The 19433-nt window shown below is 34.5% G+C and overlaps 1 protein-coding gene across 1 annotated transcript; it reads left to right on the top strand.

The window, feature by feature from the left end:
* Nucleotides 1-10445: 10445 nt before the first annotated feature.
* Nucleotides 10446-12260, top strand: LOC149881034 (uncharacterized). Its single transcript, XM_090067919.1, has 2 exons — nt 10446-10889; nt 11034-12260. The coding sequence occupies exons 1-2, from the start codon at nt 10446-10448 to the stop codon at nt 12258-12260; spliced, it is 1671 nt and encodes a 556-aa protein (XP_089924045.1).
* The last annotated feature ends 7173 nt before the right edge of the window (nt 12261-19433 follow it).

Here is a 19433-nt window from a genome sequence, read left to right as displayed (position 1 = left end):
AAAACTGAAAAATCTTCCGCACGACAAGGATGACCTTTATTTTGAAGCAGTTGAAACAAAATGTACTGAGCGTTCATAAAACTTTTTCTTTTTAATTCTTTCGGTTTGTCTTTTCCGTACACCAGATCGTATAAGAAAGACAAATCTTTGAAATCTTTGATGAGCTGTTCTTCGAGGTATTCTATATCGTCTCGCTTTTCTAATTTTTCAAAGACTTCTTCAGGAATCTTACAGTTTTGTTTACCTTGATATTGTTTTATGCATTCTTGAAAATGAATAATACGCGAATAAGTATATTTGTTTACCGAATTGGATCGGTCGTAGTCTTTATACGGGACAGTTGTTTCTAACATTTCTTGCTGACCCGAACACAAGAGACAGTATTTTTTATTGCTGTCGTCCATTTCAAACTGGCTCGGATCGTTGTTGATGCAAAATTTACATTTAGTATGCGGGACCAGTTTTTGAGCAATTTTAATATCGGTCCACTGTCGTTGAGAAAGCGTTTCTTCTGCGATGGTAAAATAATGACGTTGAAGTTGGTTTTTTTCTTCGTCAAATTTAGCGCGATCTTCAAACGAAAGCTGTGTTTGTAAAATGTCTTGATATCGCTGGATGAGATGGTTTGTTTTAGCAATAAATGTCATCTTTTCAGTCTTGCGTTTATCCAATTCGTCTTTTGTCTCCAACAGATGTTTAAGAGCTTCATCTGATAGTTCGTGTTTGTTTTCTAAAAGAAGAAATATGGATTTTAACTGCGCTATATCGTCAATGTTATCCTTGTCAAACTTTTCCATGATTTTTGCGTTTAATAAGACAATGCTCATTTTTTTAATGAGAGCGAGTTAATTCTTTTAATGAGCTATCGTATTTGTTCTATATTATCGTCAACGATAGTAAAATAAAAAAATTTTTAATTTTGAGTTAAATAAATTTCTTTTTATATATAAAAAATGGATGCGATATATAAAGATGATCTTATTAATATGCTTAGTGGTGAAGAAGTGAAATGTTCTACTGAGAAATCTAGTCGATATATTAAATTCGAAAAAAACGTTCGAAAGCTTCCAAAGTGTGTTAAAATATCGTTTATAGAAATGATTAAAACGACACCATTAGAAGAAGTTTTAAGAAGATTAAAAATTATTATGAGTGTATATAATCGTATTGAAATGAAAAAAACAAAGGTTAAAGGGTTATCGAATGCTTTCTCAGCAAAAAGAATTTATCACCATTATAATGAAAAAATTGTTAGTAATATGAAAGCAAATTTAGATACAAGTAAAGAATAATTTTATATATCAGCAATATATATAAAATTTACATTTTCATAGAATAGCACCTAAAAAGGGTATGCTTGAGAAGGGTGAGTTAGGTCCGAGCAATAAGCCAGATCCAATAGATTGATAGCCTTTTCCATTTTTAACAAAGAGTCCTTCACCAATAGTAGGTTTTACCCAAGGTCTTAAAAAGATTCCTGATCCTGCAGCAGTCATTTTCATTCCATTTCCATTCTTTTTCAAGTAAACGACGCCTCTTCCTGCAATTTTGTCAACCATAGCAGAACCAGCAGAAGAGCCTACACCTGCTAGCAATCCGGTGGCGAGAGCAGGAACTACTCTTGTGGCAAGAGTGCTGCCTAACATACCTAATAACGGTAATAGAGCTCCGATGAATCCGCCTTCAATGGTTGAGTTGAATGATAATTGCCTTTTGCTCAATTTAAGAGTGACTCCTTTACCAGCTTCATACGCTTTTGTAATTTTGTTCAATTGCGCATTAGTGATAGCGAGAACATGTTCGCCTTCTAGATCTGAATGAGACAGTCTTATATTGACATCAGTCTTATCTTGAATGGCTTTTTTTATTTTGTCAGATTGACTTTGCGAGATGTTAATTTTTACTTTTTGGTAACTCATTTTTTAAATAAAAGAAAAAAATTATCGCTGAACTGCGCTGCTCGTAAAAAGGTCTTGAAGCACAGAGGTTATTCTTTCTCTAACGTGAAATCGGAGGATAATGTCTTCACCTCTAAAGTCGATCAAGTTACCGTTTTGATCTACAATTCTTGTTTCCATTCTTGAAATTCTACCCACCATGATAGGCAGATATATCAAGTGGAAAGGCTTTTCGCTAATTTTATAGCCTGGAGGAGAGTCTGGATGAAAAGAGTAAATGTCAGATGTTCTTTTTCCGTTATCATAAGAGGATCCAATAACATCGTTTGTGATTCTGATGATGGCTATATCATCTATTCTCGAAAGTGATTCAGACTCGTAATAGTCAATATAACTTGTAACTTTATCTGGATTTGCCGGATCTTCCTTTTTCTCTACATAGGTATATTCTTCTTTATTAAATCCAAGAACAGTAGCTAAACTGTTATTCACGTTGAAATCCACCCAATATTTTGTTGTGGCTCCAGGTTTTCCAAATTTCAGAGTAGTTCTTAAAGTGGTTAGGTTTGCACCGATAACAACACCATCCACTCTATACAAGTTTCCAACTTGTTTTTCCATTTCCTTCTGAATATAATCATTAATCTCGCTAATTTCATACGCTCCTTCTTCGATGAGAATGGTGTAGCTGTTTGAACCGGCGTTAGGGCTGTATCTGAAAACATTATTTGTCGAATTGATGTTGGTGTAACTGTGAACAGAGTCAAAGCCAACAAGAGCCATTTCATACTTTTTATTAGACTCGAATTCGATGGGGTTGTCAAACTCAGTTTGGATGACGCTGTTTCTTACGGTTGGAGTTTCTTTTTTTGCTTTTGCAAGGAGATAAAATCCGCTCATCTTTTTATATAGAGTTGGGAAAATAAAAATTGTCAAATCCGCTTCGATATTTTCCATTGTCTTTTTTTGAGGGCAAGTCAATGACGGCAAAACCGTGAGGTTGAGACCAGCAATATTTACAAAACTTTTTAAACTCTTTTATTTTCATATCGCTTGAAACATGATCTTGGTAAATGTGGTTAATGTTTTTAGAGTCTTGTGGAAACAGACAAATGAAATTAGCGTTTTCTCGGATGGTTTGTCTAGGCAGCATAAAATAGTTTTGAGCGAGGTAAAAGCAGTCGACGTTAGAGTGTCTTCCTCGGATGTAGTATTTTTCGCACTTGTTTTGTTTAGTCAATTGCAAATCGTCAAAGATCATTAAATTGTTTTTGGATGAATCAAGATCTTCTGGTTCTGGCACATCGTCTGCTGTTTCAAAAAATTGGCATTCCATATCCTCTTTGTTATTCCATTTTTTTGAAATTTCATCAATAACACATTCAGGACTCACGTTTAATTGCTCAATTTTGCTTTGAATGTTAAACAAATCAAGAATAACCTCTTTAGACAATTTCTTCTCGAACGAGTTTTTTGATATTTTATACTCTGGTTGAAAAAGGGATTTTCCAAACACTTGCAAATGATTATAGTCTAGCCATCCAGGTCTTAAAAGTAAATTGAGTAGCAGCGTCGTTTTACCACAACCTGATTTTCCAATAATGATTCCACGTATACTTCTAGGCAAAAGTTTGTTGTTTTTCCTTTTGCTTTTATTTACATTCCATGACAAATCAATCACTTCCATTTTTTATTATGTTGAATATAAAAAATGTATTGCGTTAAATGTAAAAGAATAACAGAAACGAGCAACTTGCACCATGCAATAAGCAAAAGCAATAGAAATATGCTTAAAGGGACTTGCGTCATCTGCGGAACGACTAAATGCAAGTTTGTTTCTGCGCATGAGCTTAGCGGAGGAGACTTGGTGGAATCGATCAACAATTTTTCAAAAAAAATAAAGCTTCCATGGGCAAAGTTTCCAGGAGAAATGCACGTTCCAGGTATGAACTTTGCAGGACCTGGCACCAATTTAGATAAAAGACTCACTTCCACGGACATGTATCAAGAGTGGAGCAAACCGGTGGATAGAGTGGACAATGCAGCATATCACCACGATTTAGCTTACAAGTATTTTAACGACAAACAAAACAGAAATTTAGCAGATCGAATGATGCTTGAAGAAATGGATTCTATACAAAATCCTACTCAAAAAGAAATAAGCGAGCGAAAAATCATCGAACCCATCATCAAAGCCAAAGCTAAATTCGGATTAGGTGTTAAAAATTCAAAGAATTTCCAAAAATCTAAAAAAATAATACAATGAAAAATTTTTATTTTGAGTTAAATAAAAATCTTGTATATAGAAAAGAAATGAATTTTATTACAATTGAAAGTTTTGATGAGAGCAAATTATCAGTTGGAGAAATTTACGCAGCGAGCAAACCAGTTGCCTATCAAAAAGTGCCAGTAAAATATTCTTATCCAACTGGAGATGGTCCTCTTGTAATACGAACGCCTATATTATTTTCGTATGGTGTATGCGAGAATAAAGAACCAGCAACACAAAAATTGACTGGTTATTCCATGCCCTTCGTTTGCTTTGATGCTAAAAAGGGTAAAACTGAACAAGAAGAAAAGTTTATTAGCACAATGGAAAAAATTACTTTGTTTATTAGAGGCGAAGTGGATAAATTGTCAGCCAAACTTAAAAAGGGAGGAAGAAAAAAGCAAATTAATTCAAACGAATTGAGTATTTTAAAATATAAAGTTGAGCATCCTGAAGCAGCACCAGTCTTTTATGCAAAGACGTTTACTAAAAATTCGAAGAATTTTCATGGATCTGAAGGATCTAAAAATGAGAAAGACGAATTACTCATGACAACTACATTTTATAGAGAGAAAACAGATCTTGATATAAAAAATGGAGTCAAAGGGGAACGTAGTAATAAAAATTTGGTCAGATCTTCTGGGCATGATTTTATCAATCAAAGATGTTACGCTATTGGAGGACTTAGAATTGAGGGGGTGTATATTGGTCCTTCGATTGTGTCTATTCAAGTTAAACTGGTTGAAGCCGTCATCGTAAAAAATGCATCTTTACCTCATAGCCTCATGATGTGTGAAGACTTGAATTTAGAGGTGAAAGAAGATGAAATAGAACAGGATGAAATGTAAGATTTTTTAGATTCAAGAAATTCTTCGAATTTTTAAAATTTTTCTGAATTTTAAAAATGATCAACGTTGAAGGAATTGTACTACCGAACAAACCTCTGACCAACTTTCAATTAATAGATGCTGTGAAAAAGCTTAAAATTAAAAACTTTAGAGGTGTTTTTGTGAGGGATGAGTTACCAAAAAAGCTAAGAAAAAAAGAATGTGGAATTGTGAATACGGGAGATTCAAGCACAAATGGATTTCATTGGGTATGCTGGTATAAAGACGGAGACAAAAAGTATAGTTTTGATTCTTATGCTCAGCCTCCTCTTGTCGAACTTGTCGATTATTTGAAAAGTCCGGTTTATTATAACAGTGAAAGGGTTCAGTTTGGTGATACTTCTTATTGTGGTCACTTGTGTCTTTACGTCTTGAAAAAATTACAGGAAGGGGATGACTTTCAAAGCGTTGTTAACACACTTTGGTTAAAAAAATTTTTTCCCTCATTAAAAAATGATTGACAAATTTGGTAGAACAGAATTAGGGAGGTATTTTTATGATCCTTATTCAGCAACAGCTATAACAGGTGATCTCTATGTCAGAACAGATGGAAACAGCACCATCACTGCAGATTTAGATTACAACTCTCATAAAATCATCAATTTGGGTGAACCCACCAACGCACACGATGCAGCTACAAAAAATTATGTAGACACACATGCGTCAGGAGGAGGAACGGTGGGCACTGCAGACTTGGATTTAAATTTTCACAAAGCCATCAATTTGAACGAGCCAACTAATCTTCATGACGCTGCCACCAAAAATTACGTCGACGTCAGCTCGAGTCAGTGTGTTAAAACAGACGGGTCTAGCACCATCACTGGAATCATCGACATGAACTCTCACAAGTTGATCAATGTAGCCGATCCTACCAATTTAAAAGACGCAGCGACAAAAGGGTATGTAGACACCAAAGTCTCTTACAACGCTATTTCATACACCGACATTAACATGACAGCTCATAAACTAACTAATTTAGCTGAACCTACATCGGCCTCAGATTCAGCTACTAAAAATTACGTGGATACACATGCTTCAGGTGGAACTACAGTGGGCACTGCAGATTTGGATTTGAATTCGCATAAATTGATCAACGTGCTTGATCCAACCAACGCACAAGATGGAGCGACAAAAAATTACGTGGACTTGCTGTTGCAAAAATCAAGTCTGACCAGTTTTGTTCCAGGATCCAGTTTTACTAGTTTAGGGTTTAAGTCTCAGACGGTTGCAGCATTAACCACTTCGCCAGTGTTTGCGTTTTCTGGAAAATCTGGAGTGCTGAGAAGATTGTGGCTGGCTTTATACAGCACCTCTGGCACGAATATTCCTGGAAACGTTTTCATTCGAATCTTCACAGACGGGGAGATCAATGTAGGGAATTATGCAGAAACAACGGAAGGAATTGGCGTGGATCAAACAGGTCTCGCCACCGATTTGCTTTTTTCTCCTTTGGGAGGAGCTTTTTACACCAATTCTTTGCAAGGATGCAACATGTTTAACACCACTTCCTTGGGAGGATATTTCACATTGGACATGCCTTTCAGAAACGACATCTCCATTCAACTCGTCAACAGAAATTCCACAGCCATCACGTATTGGATTCAACCGTTCATTTCCACACTTGCTTCCATTCCTGCAACCATCCCTCTTTACAAACTGTACTGCAGAACATTTCGATATTTGGACACCACTTACGGCAGCGAATACGTCTTGATGAACACCAACGGAAAAGGAAATGGTGTGTCGTTGAAATACATCAGGATGCACATCATTGGCGCCTCTGGAAACTGGTGGGAATCTAGAGTCCGAATGTACGACGGAAATTCACCTCCAGGTAATGGCACTGTTCTCACTCCTTGGACTTCATACAACACCAACAATTACACGTATTTTCCAGGATATGACGGTGACAGCACATGTTTCTTTTCCTCTTCTGGACTGGAAGATTTTTACTTATCGTCATGGAACGGATCAAATGTGTCTTCATTCAACAACAAATCGACTGGACTTTTGTATCAATCCACTTCATCGATCGGTTCCACCACCACCATTTCTTTTTACAGAAATTTCGGAGAAGCAGATTCTATGCCTACTGTCGCAGCTGGTAGAAGGCTTGTTGTCACGCTCAACTCTGGTGATGCTCAAGTCGGTCAATCTGGAAGCTTTTACCTTCTTCTAGGACAAGTGTATTACTACGCTTAAAAATTCGAAGAATTTCCATGGATCTGAAGGATCTAAAAATCACTAGTGATTTCCATGGATCCGAAGAATCTAAAAAAATTCACAATTGAAAATCTACAGATGAAAGAAAAAATTGAAAATGACTTAAATAAATTTCTAATTATATAAAAAAAAATGAGTATGTCAGAAAATCAGCGTGTGATGATAGAACGGCTAAATGCAATGTATGAAAGGGTAGAACCTCCAACGTCGGAAGAAATGAGTAGTCTTGAAATATATGAGTTAGAGTTGATAGAAAGAGATGAATTTACTAATGAAATAGAAGAAATTTATAGAAAAGTTGAAGAAAGATATTATTCTACCATAAGCCTAAGCGATGATGATGAAAGCGAAGATGATTTTAATGTTTTAGACGAAGCTAATATATTTAGCTGGTCTAGTTCAGAAGATGATGAAAGCGAAGATGATGACCCTGAAGATTTGCCTTACAATGAATCTGCGATGAATGATCCTGTATATTTAGATTACAATTCGATGAGTATTGAAGAACAAAATGAATATGATGATTATATATATAATGAATTGTTAGAAGATCTGCGTAATGAAAGATATGAAACGAGAGCAAACAACTTCACCATTTACATCGAAGATGATGAAAGCGAAGATGAGGAGGAGAAAAAAAATAGATTAAAGATTGAAGCGTTGATTAAAGGTTTTAAAAAGGATAAATATAGAGTGTGTGCTTCTGCTGCTTAAACATTTAGATTTTTAATTCTTTTTGAAGAATTAAAATTTTGAATTTTGAGTTAAATAAATTTCTTACAATATAAAAAATAACAATGAGTATTATAGATGATCTTATTTTATCGCAATATGGAAACTTTGAAGATTCAGACTATGAAGATATTGCTCCTAAAGATATCGTTACTAAAGATAACATTACTAAGGATAAAGCCTCTAAAGATAAAAGTCCTAAAGATATAGACCCTGAAGATATAGATTACGATGAATCGAAGATGGACGAGCTAATAAATTTATTTAATAAACGACTAGAAAGAGACCAAGAACATCATCTAAGAATTGAAAGACCTGCCTATGAAATAATAGTAACAGAACCCACTAAATATTGTAACAAAATTAAAGTTAAAGTTATTATAAAAAAACCATATGTAGCTGAAGTTACATTAGAAAATAAATTCCTTTAAAGAGAACAAAGTCATTTTATTCTTTACATGTGAGGAATAAAATGATGTATTAAAAATATTTTTTTTGTAATAATAAAAATGGAGAATCATGTGCATAAAAAATATTTTAATAATGATCGAAAGGCGTGTAATAAATCATATCTTTTTTTCGACAAGTATTTGAAGCATCCTCCCTCAAAAGTAGGAGCTAGATATGAAATATTTGCTCAAAAAGACATCACACTGAATAAACTGAGTCATCAGAAAATAACTTTTATGTTTGGAATAAAACTTAAAAGCGGATTAGCTTTAGTGAATTTGAGGGAAAGCCTAAAATCAAAACTGGATTATTTCGGCCACAGCATGATGATATCAGAGTCGGTGGATAATGTGATCATGGAGATTTTAAATAACAGCAAGTCAGATGTCATTATTAAAAAAGGGGAAAGTTTATGCTTTGTCAATTTCATTAATGAGTGAAAAAAAATATTTTTTTTCGTTTAATAAAAATGGAATACAATTACGATGCTAAATCTAAACTTTATCCAGTTCTTCCAACAGCTCCTGTAGATGAAGGACATAGTTACCGTCTTCAGAAAATAAGCGAAATCCAAAAAGAGATGGACAACGAGAGGAAAAAGAGAGTGCATATGAGCAAAAAGTACCATCGCGCTTCCAGAATCATTTCTTTTGTAGACACTACGTTGCAAGCAGGTGGTGTTGCACTTGGAGTTGTTGGAATTGGAACTTTGACCACCATCGCTGCTGCTCCTATAGCGATTGCGTGTGAAGGTGTGGCTATTGGAATGGGGTTTTTATCCATTGTAGGAGGACAAGTTAACAAAAAACTAGGATTAAAAGCGGAGAAGCATGAAAAGATCAAAGTGTTGGCAGAGTCGAAATTGATCACCATCAACAGTCACATTTCAAAGGCTTTAGTAGACAACGTTGTGAACGATTCAGAGTATGAATTGATTTTAGATGAGCTTCAAAAGTTTAAGAGCTTGATGAAAGAAATAAGAACTAAAACAAAAATTAACATTGACGAGATAACCAAAGAGTCGTTGATCCAAAAAGGAAGAGAAGATGCGATAAAAGCGTTTAACAATTTGTTTAAAAAAAACTAATTTAAAAAACATAATTAAGTCTGGGTTTAAGTTTTTTTCTTGTGTTTTAAAAAATGTCCTTTTTTAAAATAGCAGACCCTAACAAGAGGGATGAAATTGTGAAAGAACTTGTTGAAAGAAGAAAAAGAATCTATCAAGATAGTTTGAATGAAAATATTTATGATGCTAATCTTCAGACTGATTTGAGCAAGCTTTACAAGCCTCTGATTGAAAGCAATGAAAAGATGATCAAGAGCATCGAAGAAAGACGCAATGAAAAAGCACCTCCTAGTTTTGATGAGACAAATCATTTAGGAGACATTTCATCCGTCTATTTAAATAGGTACAATACGCGTTTCGTAAACGATGTTAAAAGAAATTTCGAAATTAGTAAAATTAGTAATAAATTGTACTTTGGAAAAATGGAGGTGGAGGTAGATGGAAATGATATCGTTGTTGGAGGAGAAAAGTATGAAGGAACAAAAGGTCTTTGGGAGCTTATGACAGAATCTGAAGCTCCAAACAAATTATGGAGCGACGTTAACGATGAAGATTTGGAAAACTATTCAAAAATTATTTTCAACAGTGGTGCTATTTATTCGGAATCAAATCCAAACAAGCCAAAAGCCTCCAGAAGCGAAAAATACCGACAAATTATAAAGCCTCTTTGGGATAAATTTAAAAGTGAAACTAAAGTCAAAAAAGGTAATGGAGTGATTATACTTCCGAGCGATCCAAACGCTCTTGTGGAAAAGCTTGAATTGAGCATAGCTGCATGGCATGCTGGAAATAAAGAGTCGAGAAAAGTGGCTGTTTCCGTTTGCGATGAACTGTTGAGACAGAATAGGATTAATAAAGACGAGTACAAGGCTATGATCGCGTATATCAATATGAAATAAAAAAATCTTTGGAAATAAAAAATGATCGTTTATAGAAATAGATATGTTAAGAAGCATATTGTGGGTGGAAGTGGTATAATTGACACGCTTAAGAATTTCTTGAGAAGAGCAGCATCTTCAAGCGCTTCAAGAGCAGCATCTACTTTGGCTAATAAAATTGCAAAAACTGAACTGGGAAGAGAAGCAATCATGGCTACTAAATCTGCAGGAAAAGAGTTAGCTTCTGCAGCCATTTCCACTGCTAAAGATGTGGCTATTGATAAAGGTAAAAAGACCATTGAGAAATTGTATGCCAAGACTGGAACTCCAAAGCCTCATGAAGCTGCAAAGAATGATCTCAACCTTAAAAGCAAAGAAATTATTTCAAGCATTGTTAACAGAGCGGCAGCAGCACCGGTTATAGATGAAAATTCCATGTTTGGATCGGGATTATCGAAGAAGAATGCGATTAGAATACAAGACCTGGTAAAACTTTCAGAGAATCTAAAAAAGGGAAATGGACTTTTGATTGCATGAGGATGTAAAAATTTTTTTCTTTGATGTATAAAAATGGCAAATTCCGATGTTTTAAATTTTACAGAAGAGATTATTGTTGATGAAGAAATTAAGAGATTCGAGTTTCATGAATACGAACCAGTGAATAAGAATCTAAACGTGGATGGAGAAATAAGAATCAATATTGAGCAACAAGATTTGTTCACGCTTCCATCTGAGGCTTACCTTTTGGTTGAAGGAAGACTTTTAAAAGCGGATGGAACTTCCTACGCTGATGCAGACGTCGTTGCTCTTGCTAACAACGGTATCATGTACATGTTCAGTCAGATTTCTTATCAGTTGTCGAATCAAGAGGTGGAAACCATTTACGAACCTGGACAAGCTACCACCATGATTGGATACCTCAAATACCCAGTGGAGTTTCAACTTTCAGAGGGTATGAACCAGCTGTGGCAGAGAGACGTAACAGCTTTAGCAGATCTTGTCAATAACACTGGATTTAAAAATAGACAAGATTACATCATTACAAAAAGTGAAGAAAAAGGAACGTTTTCGTTCTGCATTCCTTTAAAACACATTTTTGGATTTTGCGATGATTACGATAAAGTGCTCTATGGATTTAAGCATACACTTGCTCTTGTGAGAAAGGGTGATAGTGATGCTATTTTTAGAGCAGCTGCAACAGCTGCAGGAAAAGTAGATCTGACTAAATTATCTTTGTTTATGCCTCATGTCACACCCTCTGTAGCAGCTAGCAACAATCTTTACAAAATCATTGAATCAAAAGTAGATGTCCCATTTTCGTTCAGATCTAGACAATGTGATACCATCGCTGTTCCTGTATCCAACAACTTTAGTTGGAGGTTAAGCGCAAGATCTGCTAGTGAAAGGCCTAGGTATGTCATTGTTGGATTTCAAACCAATAAATCTGGAAGTCAAGAACTAAATCCTTCAGTCTTTGATCACTGCGACTTGAAAAACATCTATGTCACTTTAAACAGTGAAAGGTATCCCGCTGTTGATTACAATTTAGACTTTAATAACAACAAATACTCAAGAGCTTATAGAGACGCCTCTAAGTTTGACAATAGACTTTATGGAACAAACGATATTATAACTCAACCCAATTTGTCTGCCTTAAATTATAGGTACATTTGTCCTCTTTTTGTTTTCGATGTAAGCAAGCAGGCTGAGAGGTTAAAAACTTCAGTGATAGATGTGCAAATAAAAGCGACATTCAATGCAAACGTTCCTGCAAACACTCAAGCCTTTGCTGTTCTCATTTCCGATAAATTGCTCAGACTTAAATCAGATGGAAGCAGAATGAATATTGTTTATTGAAATGTTTTCAAAATAATATTTTTTAAATAAAAAATGAGATATACGAAAAAGGATTTGAAAAAATTACTGAAAGAAAACGGAATTTCCAAAACGTCAAACAATAAAATGTCATTATTGATGCTTGCGGTTGAGAACAACTTGATTGATAAAAACGAATGGATTAAAGACGTGAAGGAAGAGCGACCTGTGGGTAGACCGAAAAAAGATCTAAATCTGTTACAAGAAGAATAAAATGAAACAGTTTTTTCCGTTTTTTCTAGAATGTAGTATAAAAGAGACTGACGTAAATAAAAAAAGACATCTTGAGCTTCTTGCTTTTGGCAAGGGGGGAGTCATAATTACCGACGGAGATGGAAACCCCGTGTATGTCACTGAAAACGGGAATTTTAATATTCCAAAAGAGTACAGTGAGGAAGAGAGAGACAAGCTTTACCAACTTGTATGGAATGGTGAAACAGAATATTCACGAATGGAAAAGAAAATCAAAGAGCGTCTCAATACTTGGAAAGACTTGCCTAAAGAAGAAAAGCTAAGAATGATTGACAAGTATGTGCTTGGTTTGGATTGCGATTTCGAGGAGAAGAAAAAGATTTCTGGAAATCTAAAAAGCGCGATTTTAAATCATTCGCTCGCTTCCAATGACATTGTGTATGAAAACTTTAAAATACTTTGTATCAATGTCATAAATTAAAAAAAATCGAATTTGATTTAAAAAAAATCTTTGCAAATAAAAAAGATGATATATACAAGAAAGATTTTAAAAAATTTGTTAAAAGAAAACGGCGTTTCCAAAACGTCAGAGAATAAAATGTCATTCATAATGATTGCGATTGAGAACAACTTGATTGATAAAGATGCAATTTTGGAAAAATCGAAAGAGGTGAGACCTGTGGGAAGACCTAGAAAAAATGAGAAAAAAGAAAAGAAGCCTATTGATCCTAAATATTCTAGGCTTGGCTTAATTAGAAATAATCCTTTACGTTTGAAAATAACTCATGTTGATACTGGCGAGGTGGTGGAATACAAGTCTGCTTACGAATCACAGAAAAAGACGGGGCATGGATGGAATTACTTTGAATGTCGAAATGGAAAAGTAGTTGATGGATACAAGTATGAGATTTCTGGAACAAGAAGTTTTTAAATTCTTTATATTGAATTTAAAACAAATCAATATATGATATAAATAAAAAAAATCTTATTAATAAAATGGAAAACAAAACGGTGAGAGAATTAAAAGAAATTGCTAAAGGGCAAAAAATAAGAGGATACTCTAAAATGAGAAAGGGAGAACTTATAATGGCTTTGCAGCCTCCTAGAGTTGTCTCTGCTCCTGCTACTTTTCGTAGACGAACGACTGAGGCAAGACCTTTGCCTGAAAGACCTACCGTGGTGAGGTTTGTTCGGCCAGCTGTAAAAGTTTCAATAAAGCCGACAAAAGTAAGGCTTGTTTCTTCTGCAGTGATAAAGCCTCCTATCGCTCCAAAACCAAAGATCATTCCACCTGTTGTGCGAAAGCCTCCTATCGCTCCAAAACCAGCCCATTTGCAAAGACCTATCCTTGACGAGCCTGTTTCAGATTTAACACCTGCTATAGCGCCAAAACCAGTCATTCCACAGAGACCTTCATTTTTTTCAAGTCTGACGTCAGCTACAAAAAATGTGGCGTCGTATGTTAAAACTAAGTTTAATGATGTTAAAGAATGGATAGAGCCTTAAGTTCCTGAAGTAGTCAAGAAGAATGTAAGCGAATCAGCAAAACAAATCGATAAAAAGATACAGTCTATCAAATCGCTTGTATCAAAAACAGTGTACAAACAGCCCTTGCCAAAGCCAATTATAGTAAAGTTTAAAATGACTGAACATTCAGCGGAGAGTTCTGTGAGACAATTTTCTTATAGACCTTCTTCTCGATATCAAGACATTGCATCCTTTTTTAATTTGGTGAGAGAGTCTAGCATTCAAACCATGGAAGGAGAAAGAAACACCAGAGTAAGAATTATTTTAACGTGCAAAATGAAATCTGTAAGCATGATGACTGGTGCAGAAGTGACTCGGGAAGCGAGCTTTTCATCAAGATCAGAGATTATTCTAACAGCTACAAATGTAAGAGAGCTCATGGGTGAGATGGAAGAAAAAGTATTGGAAAGTAGTGTTAAATACAATGCTTTAGGATCTAATTCTACCCTGTCTAAGATTTTAAGGATGGATATTAACTTTACTGATTATGAACCTCTTAGCGGTTCCTCCTATATTGAGTTGCCTAAAGAGCTGAAAGACAAAAAGGCGATCATCAACATGAAAAACGACGACAATCAGTGCTTTAAATGGTCAGTCACTAGAGCGTTGAATTTAAAAAATAGAGACAACGAAAGAATTGATGAAGACTTGGTTCTAAAATCAGAAGAGCTGAATTGGGATGGAATGGAGTTTCCTGTCAAGCTTAATAAAATCAAAAAGTTTGAGAAAAATAATCCAACTATTAGCATTAACGTCTTTGGGTATGAAAATGAAAAACTTTATCCTTTGAAAATATCTAAATTTGCAGATCGAAAGCACTGTGTTGATTTGTTGTTTATTTCAAACGAAGACACTGACCATTATTGCATGATTAAAAGTATGAGTCGGTTATTGTCTACACAAACATCAAATCAACAGCATAAAATGTATTATTGTAGAAATTGCTTGCAAGGCTATGACCAGGAAGAAAAGCTTCAACAGCATCAACCTTATTGTTATGATAACACCTCAGTAAGAATCGAACTTCCTAAAGAAGGAACAACCGTTCAGTTTAAAAACTATCAAAGGGGTATGAAAGTTCCATACGTTGTATATGCTGACTTTGAAAGTTTTATCAAACCCATCGAGGACAACACTGAATATAATAATAAAGAGTCATACACCAAACAATACCAAAAGCACGTTCCAAGCTCCTTCTGCTATTATATCAAATGCTTTGATGATAGCCTTTACAAAGGAAAACCAGTCATGTACACAGCTGAAAGCGAGGAGGATGATCTTGCTCAAAAGTTTATAAATATGCTTGAATCAGATCTTATAAAGATTCTTGACAAGATTGATATAGTAAAAAAGAAAGTAGTTACTGATAAGGATGAAAAGAATTTTGAGGTTGCAACTCTATGTCATATTTGCAATAAAGGTCTTAACGATGACAAAGTACGAGATCACTGTCATTTGACTGGAAAGTATCGTGGTGCTGCGCATAAGAAATGCAATAAAGATTATAAACTTCCAAAATTCATTCCTGTCGTTTTACATAATTTGTCTGGTTACGACAGCCATTTGTTCATCAAGAAATTAGGTGGAAAACTCAATTGCATACCCAACAATGAAGAAAAATATATCAGCTTCACAAAAAGCATCAAAGTGAGAGAATTTACTGATAAGAAGGGTAAACTAAAGGAAATATGGAAAGAGATGAGGTTTATTGATAGCTTCAGATTCATGGCTGGTAGTTTAGACGGTTTGGCTAAAAATCTAAACAACGACCAATGCAAAAACGTTGCTCAATATTACTCTGAAGAGCAGTTTGATTTATTAAGAAAAAAAGGTATTTACCCTTATGACTGGGTGGACTCGATTGAAAAAATCTCCGAAACGCAATTGCCTCCTATTGAAGCATTCCATTCCAAACTGAATGATGAGGGAATAAGCTCTGAAGACTATGCGCATGCAAAAAACGTTTGGAATGTATTTGGATGTGAAACGTTTAAAGATTACCAAAAACTGTACAACATGTCTGACGTGTTGATACTTGCCGATGTCTTTGAAAATTTCAGAGACACTTGCATGGAATATTACAAACTTGACCCTGCTTGGTATTACACCTCACCTGGTTTGGGTTGGGATGCTATGTTAAAGCTAACTGGAATTCAGTTAGAGCTTCTGTCTGATATTGATATGCTTAATATGATAGAAAAAGGTATACGTGGTGGAATTTGCATGATCAGCAAACGACATGGAACTGCTAACAACAAATACATGAGTGATTATGATCCTTCACAACCATCGAAATTCATTCAGTATTTAGATGCAAATAATTTATATGGATGGGCTATGTGTAAGCCTCTTCCTGTTAGAGGGTTCAGATGGATGACTGAGGATGAACTTTTAAATTGGAAATCCATGCCTTGCATTCTTGAAGTCGACTTGGATTATCCTAAAAGCCTACACGATTTACACAACGACTATCCTTTAGCTCCTGAAAGACTAACCATTGGAAAAGTAGAAAAGCTCGTTCCCAATTTAAACAACAAAGAAAAATACATCATTTATCATGAAAACCTAAAACTCTATGAACGACTTGGATTGATCGTTACCAAAATTCATCGAGGTATTACCTTTGAAGAAGAACCTTTCATGAAACAATACATTGACCTCAACACCACATTAAGAGCAAAAGCTAAAAACGAGTTTGAAAAAGAATTTTTTAAGCTCATGAATAACTCTGTCTTTGGAAAAACCATGGAGAATATTCGAAAGCATGTTGATATTAAACTGGTTACCACAAGAAAAGAAGTCTTAAAATTGTCAAGAAAACCTAATTATGATAGAAATACCATTTTTGATGAAAACCTTGCAGCGGTTCACATGAAAAGAACAAAACTCTTTTACAACAAGCCTGTTTACTTAGGACTGAGCGTTCTAGACATAAGCAAAATTCTCATGTTTGAGCATCATTACGACTATATCAAACCTAAATACGGAGATCGCGCGAAATTACTCATGACTGACATTGACTCACTCATTTATGAAATCGAAAGGGATGATTTTTATCAAGACATTGCTAACGATATTGAAGCTAAATTTGACACGAGCAACTTTTCTAAAGACCATCCTGCTATTGAAAACGTTGGGTTTAAAGTAGGGTTAAATAATAAGATCATCGGCATGTTCAAAGACGAGGCCGGTGGAAAAATAATTAAAGAGTTTGTTGGACTTCGACCCAAACTCTACTCTTACAAGATCGCTAAAGATGAACACAAAAAATGTAAAGGGGTTAAAAAGAAAGTCGTTGATAAACACATCACTCATCAAGACTATTACGACTGCTTGATGAATAAGACAGAAAAGCTTACAGCCATGAACGTTATCCGATCACATCAGCATAACATTTACACCGAAGAAATTAACAAAGTCGCACTCAGCGCTGATGACGACAAGAGGATACGAACGAATGATGGCACTCACAGAACATTTGCCATCGGACACTACAAACTAAAACCGTGCTTTACATTTATGGACTATGATCAACTCTTCAGACCTGATGATTAATATAAACTCAGAACACGATGTTATCCTGAAAACATTAACTATAGCAAATCACAATGCAGAATTATAAAATGTTAATGCGGTATTAAGAAAATGTCAATGAGCCAGAATGCACAATTCATGATTGCAGAAAATTAAAAACACGACGCCATCTTGAATTCCTTAAGTATGGAAAAGTATCAATGCGTCAGAATCGATATCACGTCTTGAAAAATGTCAATGTGCCAGAATCGATATTGTGTCTTGAAAAATGTCAATGCATACCAAAAACAACGCCATCTTGAATTTCCTTAAGTATAGAAAAGTATCAATGCGCCAGAATCGATATCACGTCTTGAAAAATGTCAATGTGCCAGAATCGATATTGTGTCTTGAAAAATGTCAATGCATACCAAAAACAACGCCATCTTGAATTTCCTTAAGTATAGAAAAGTATCAATGCGCCAGAATCGATATCGCGTCTTGAAAAATGTCAATGTGCCAGAATCGATATTGTGTCTTGAAAAATGTCAATGCATACCAAAAACAACGCCATCTTGAATTTCCTTAAGTATAGAAAAGTATCAATGCGCCAGAATCGATATCACGTCTTGAAAAATATCAATGTGCCAGAATCGATATTGTGTCTTGAAAAATGTCAATGCATACCAAAAACAACGCCATCTTGAATTTCCTTAAGTATAGAAAAGTATCAATGCGCCAGAATCGGCAATTCATAGTAGTAACATGGATTTTCAATAGGATTTCATGATTTAGGGATTGTTTGTTGTAAAGATGTTTAAAAAACTCAAAATTTAAAAAGCGTTAAGTCTCGAAGAATCAAATTAAAAGAATAGCGCTAAGAGTACAATTAAGGAAACTAGATCCTTAATTGTACCATTGTAATCCAATATTGTACCACTTTCTTGATTTCAATTACTTTACAGCTTCGCAAATATTTTATGATTTTAGATTTAAGGGACTTAAAGAACTGATTAAAAGGAACAGTTTTTATAAAATCAGCAATTGGAAATATTCTGATATAACATAACATAACACCTAACTGCCCATAATATAATGAAATGAAATTTTTTATTTAATAAACTTTATGCAACTTGAATTTTTTTTTCTTCTGGTATCACCACATATGGCACAATTTTTATTTAAATTGTATGTTTACCAATGGGTTAGCTAAGATTAGAATAGAGGAGGAAGGTAGTTATTAAAGAAAGTTATACTAAATAATGTAAAACAATACTATATCTGTTTTAAAAACAACCACACTAAATATTGTAAAAAAAAATACATAAAAATATTATTTTTGGCAAAAGTTTCAGATATATTGTGTCTGTTTTTGATTAACACCTGCACAGCCATGTTGACACCAGCCTAGACATATTGGTAAAACTGAACTAGAGAGTGCATCTTTTTAAGGACTGCTTGTCAATACAAAAGTAATACTAAAATTTTTATTTTTTTTGTTTAAGTGGTGAAGTTCGTATTGTAAGTATGGATATTTCTCTAATTGAAATCTCAAAAGAGTTTTGTTAAACTTTACACACGTTTTTTTTAGCGGTCAGAATGGTTGCGTCGGTACAATTTAGGACATGCCTTGAGGTACAATTTACGCAACTAATCTGACATTCAGTTAATTAAAAAATTTGACAACTAAAAATAAGATTTTTTAAATTCTAAGTATTTATTTTAAATTTAGATAAATTATGCTTTAACATAAGTACACTGAACAAATCATATCCTCTGCTTTTTTTAGTGAAATACGCTTAGCCATAAAAACCTAAAATAAGAAATCTTCAATAACAAACCAACAAGAGCTTGTTCTGGGCTTAATGAAGTTGGATGACAAAAAAAAAAACAGTTGAATACTTAATTTCATTCAGCAAAGAT

Source organism: Hydra viridissima, unplaced genomic scaffold (genome assembly GCF_058129835.1).
Source record: "Hydra viridissima isolate aposymbiotic clone 2 unplaced genomic scaffold, HvirCarnegie_v1 scaffold_12, whole genome shotgun sequence".
NCBI classification, from domain to species: Eukaryota; Metazoa; Cnidaria; class Hydrozoa; order Anthoathecata; family Hydridae; genus Hydra; species Hydra viridissima.
The sequence above is the reverse complement of the archived record's forward strand: the minus strand, read 5'-3'. Positions and strand labels throughout refer to the sequence as shown.

Coding starts and splice junctions, on each gene's coding strand:
- LOC149881034 (XM_090067919.1), top strand. CDS start 10,446: ATGATCGTTTATAGAAATAGATATGTTAAGAAGCATATTGTGGGTGGA. Junction 10,890..11,033: donor CGATTAGAATACAAGACCTG/GTAAAACTTTCA, acceptor GAAGAAATTAAG/AGATTCGAGTTTCATGAATA.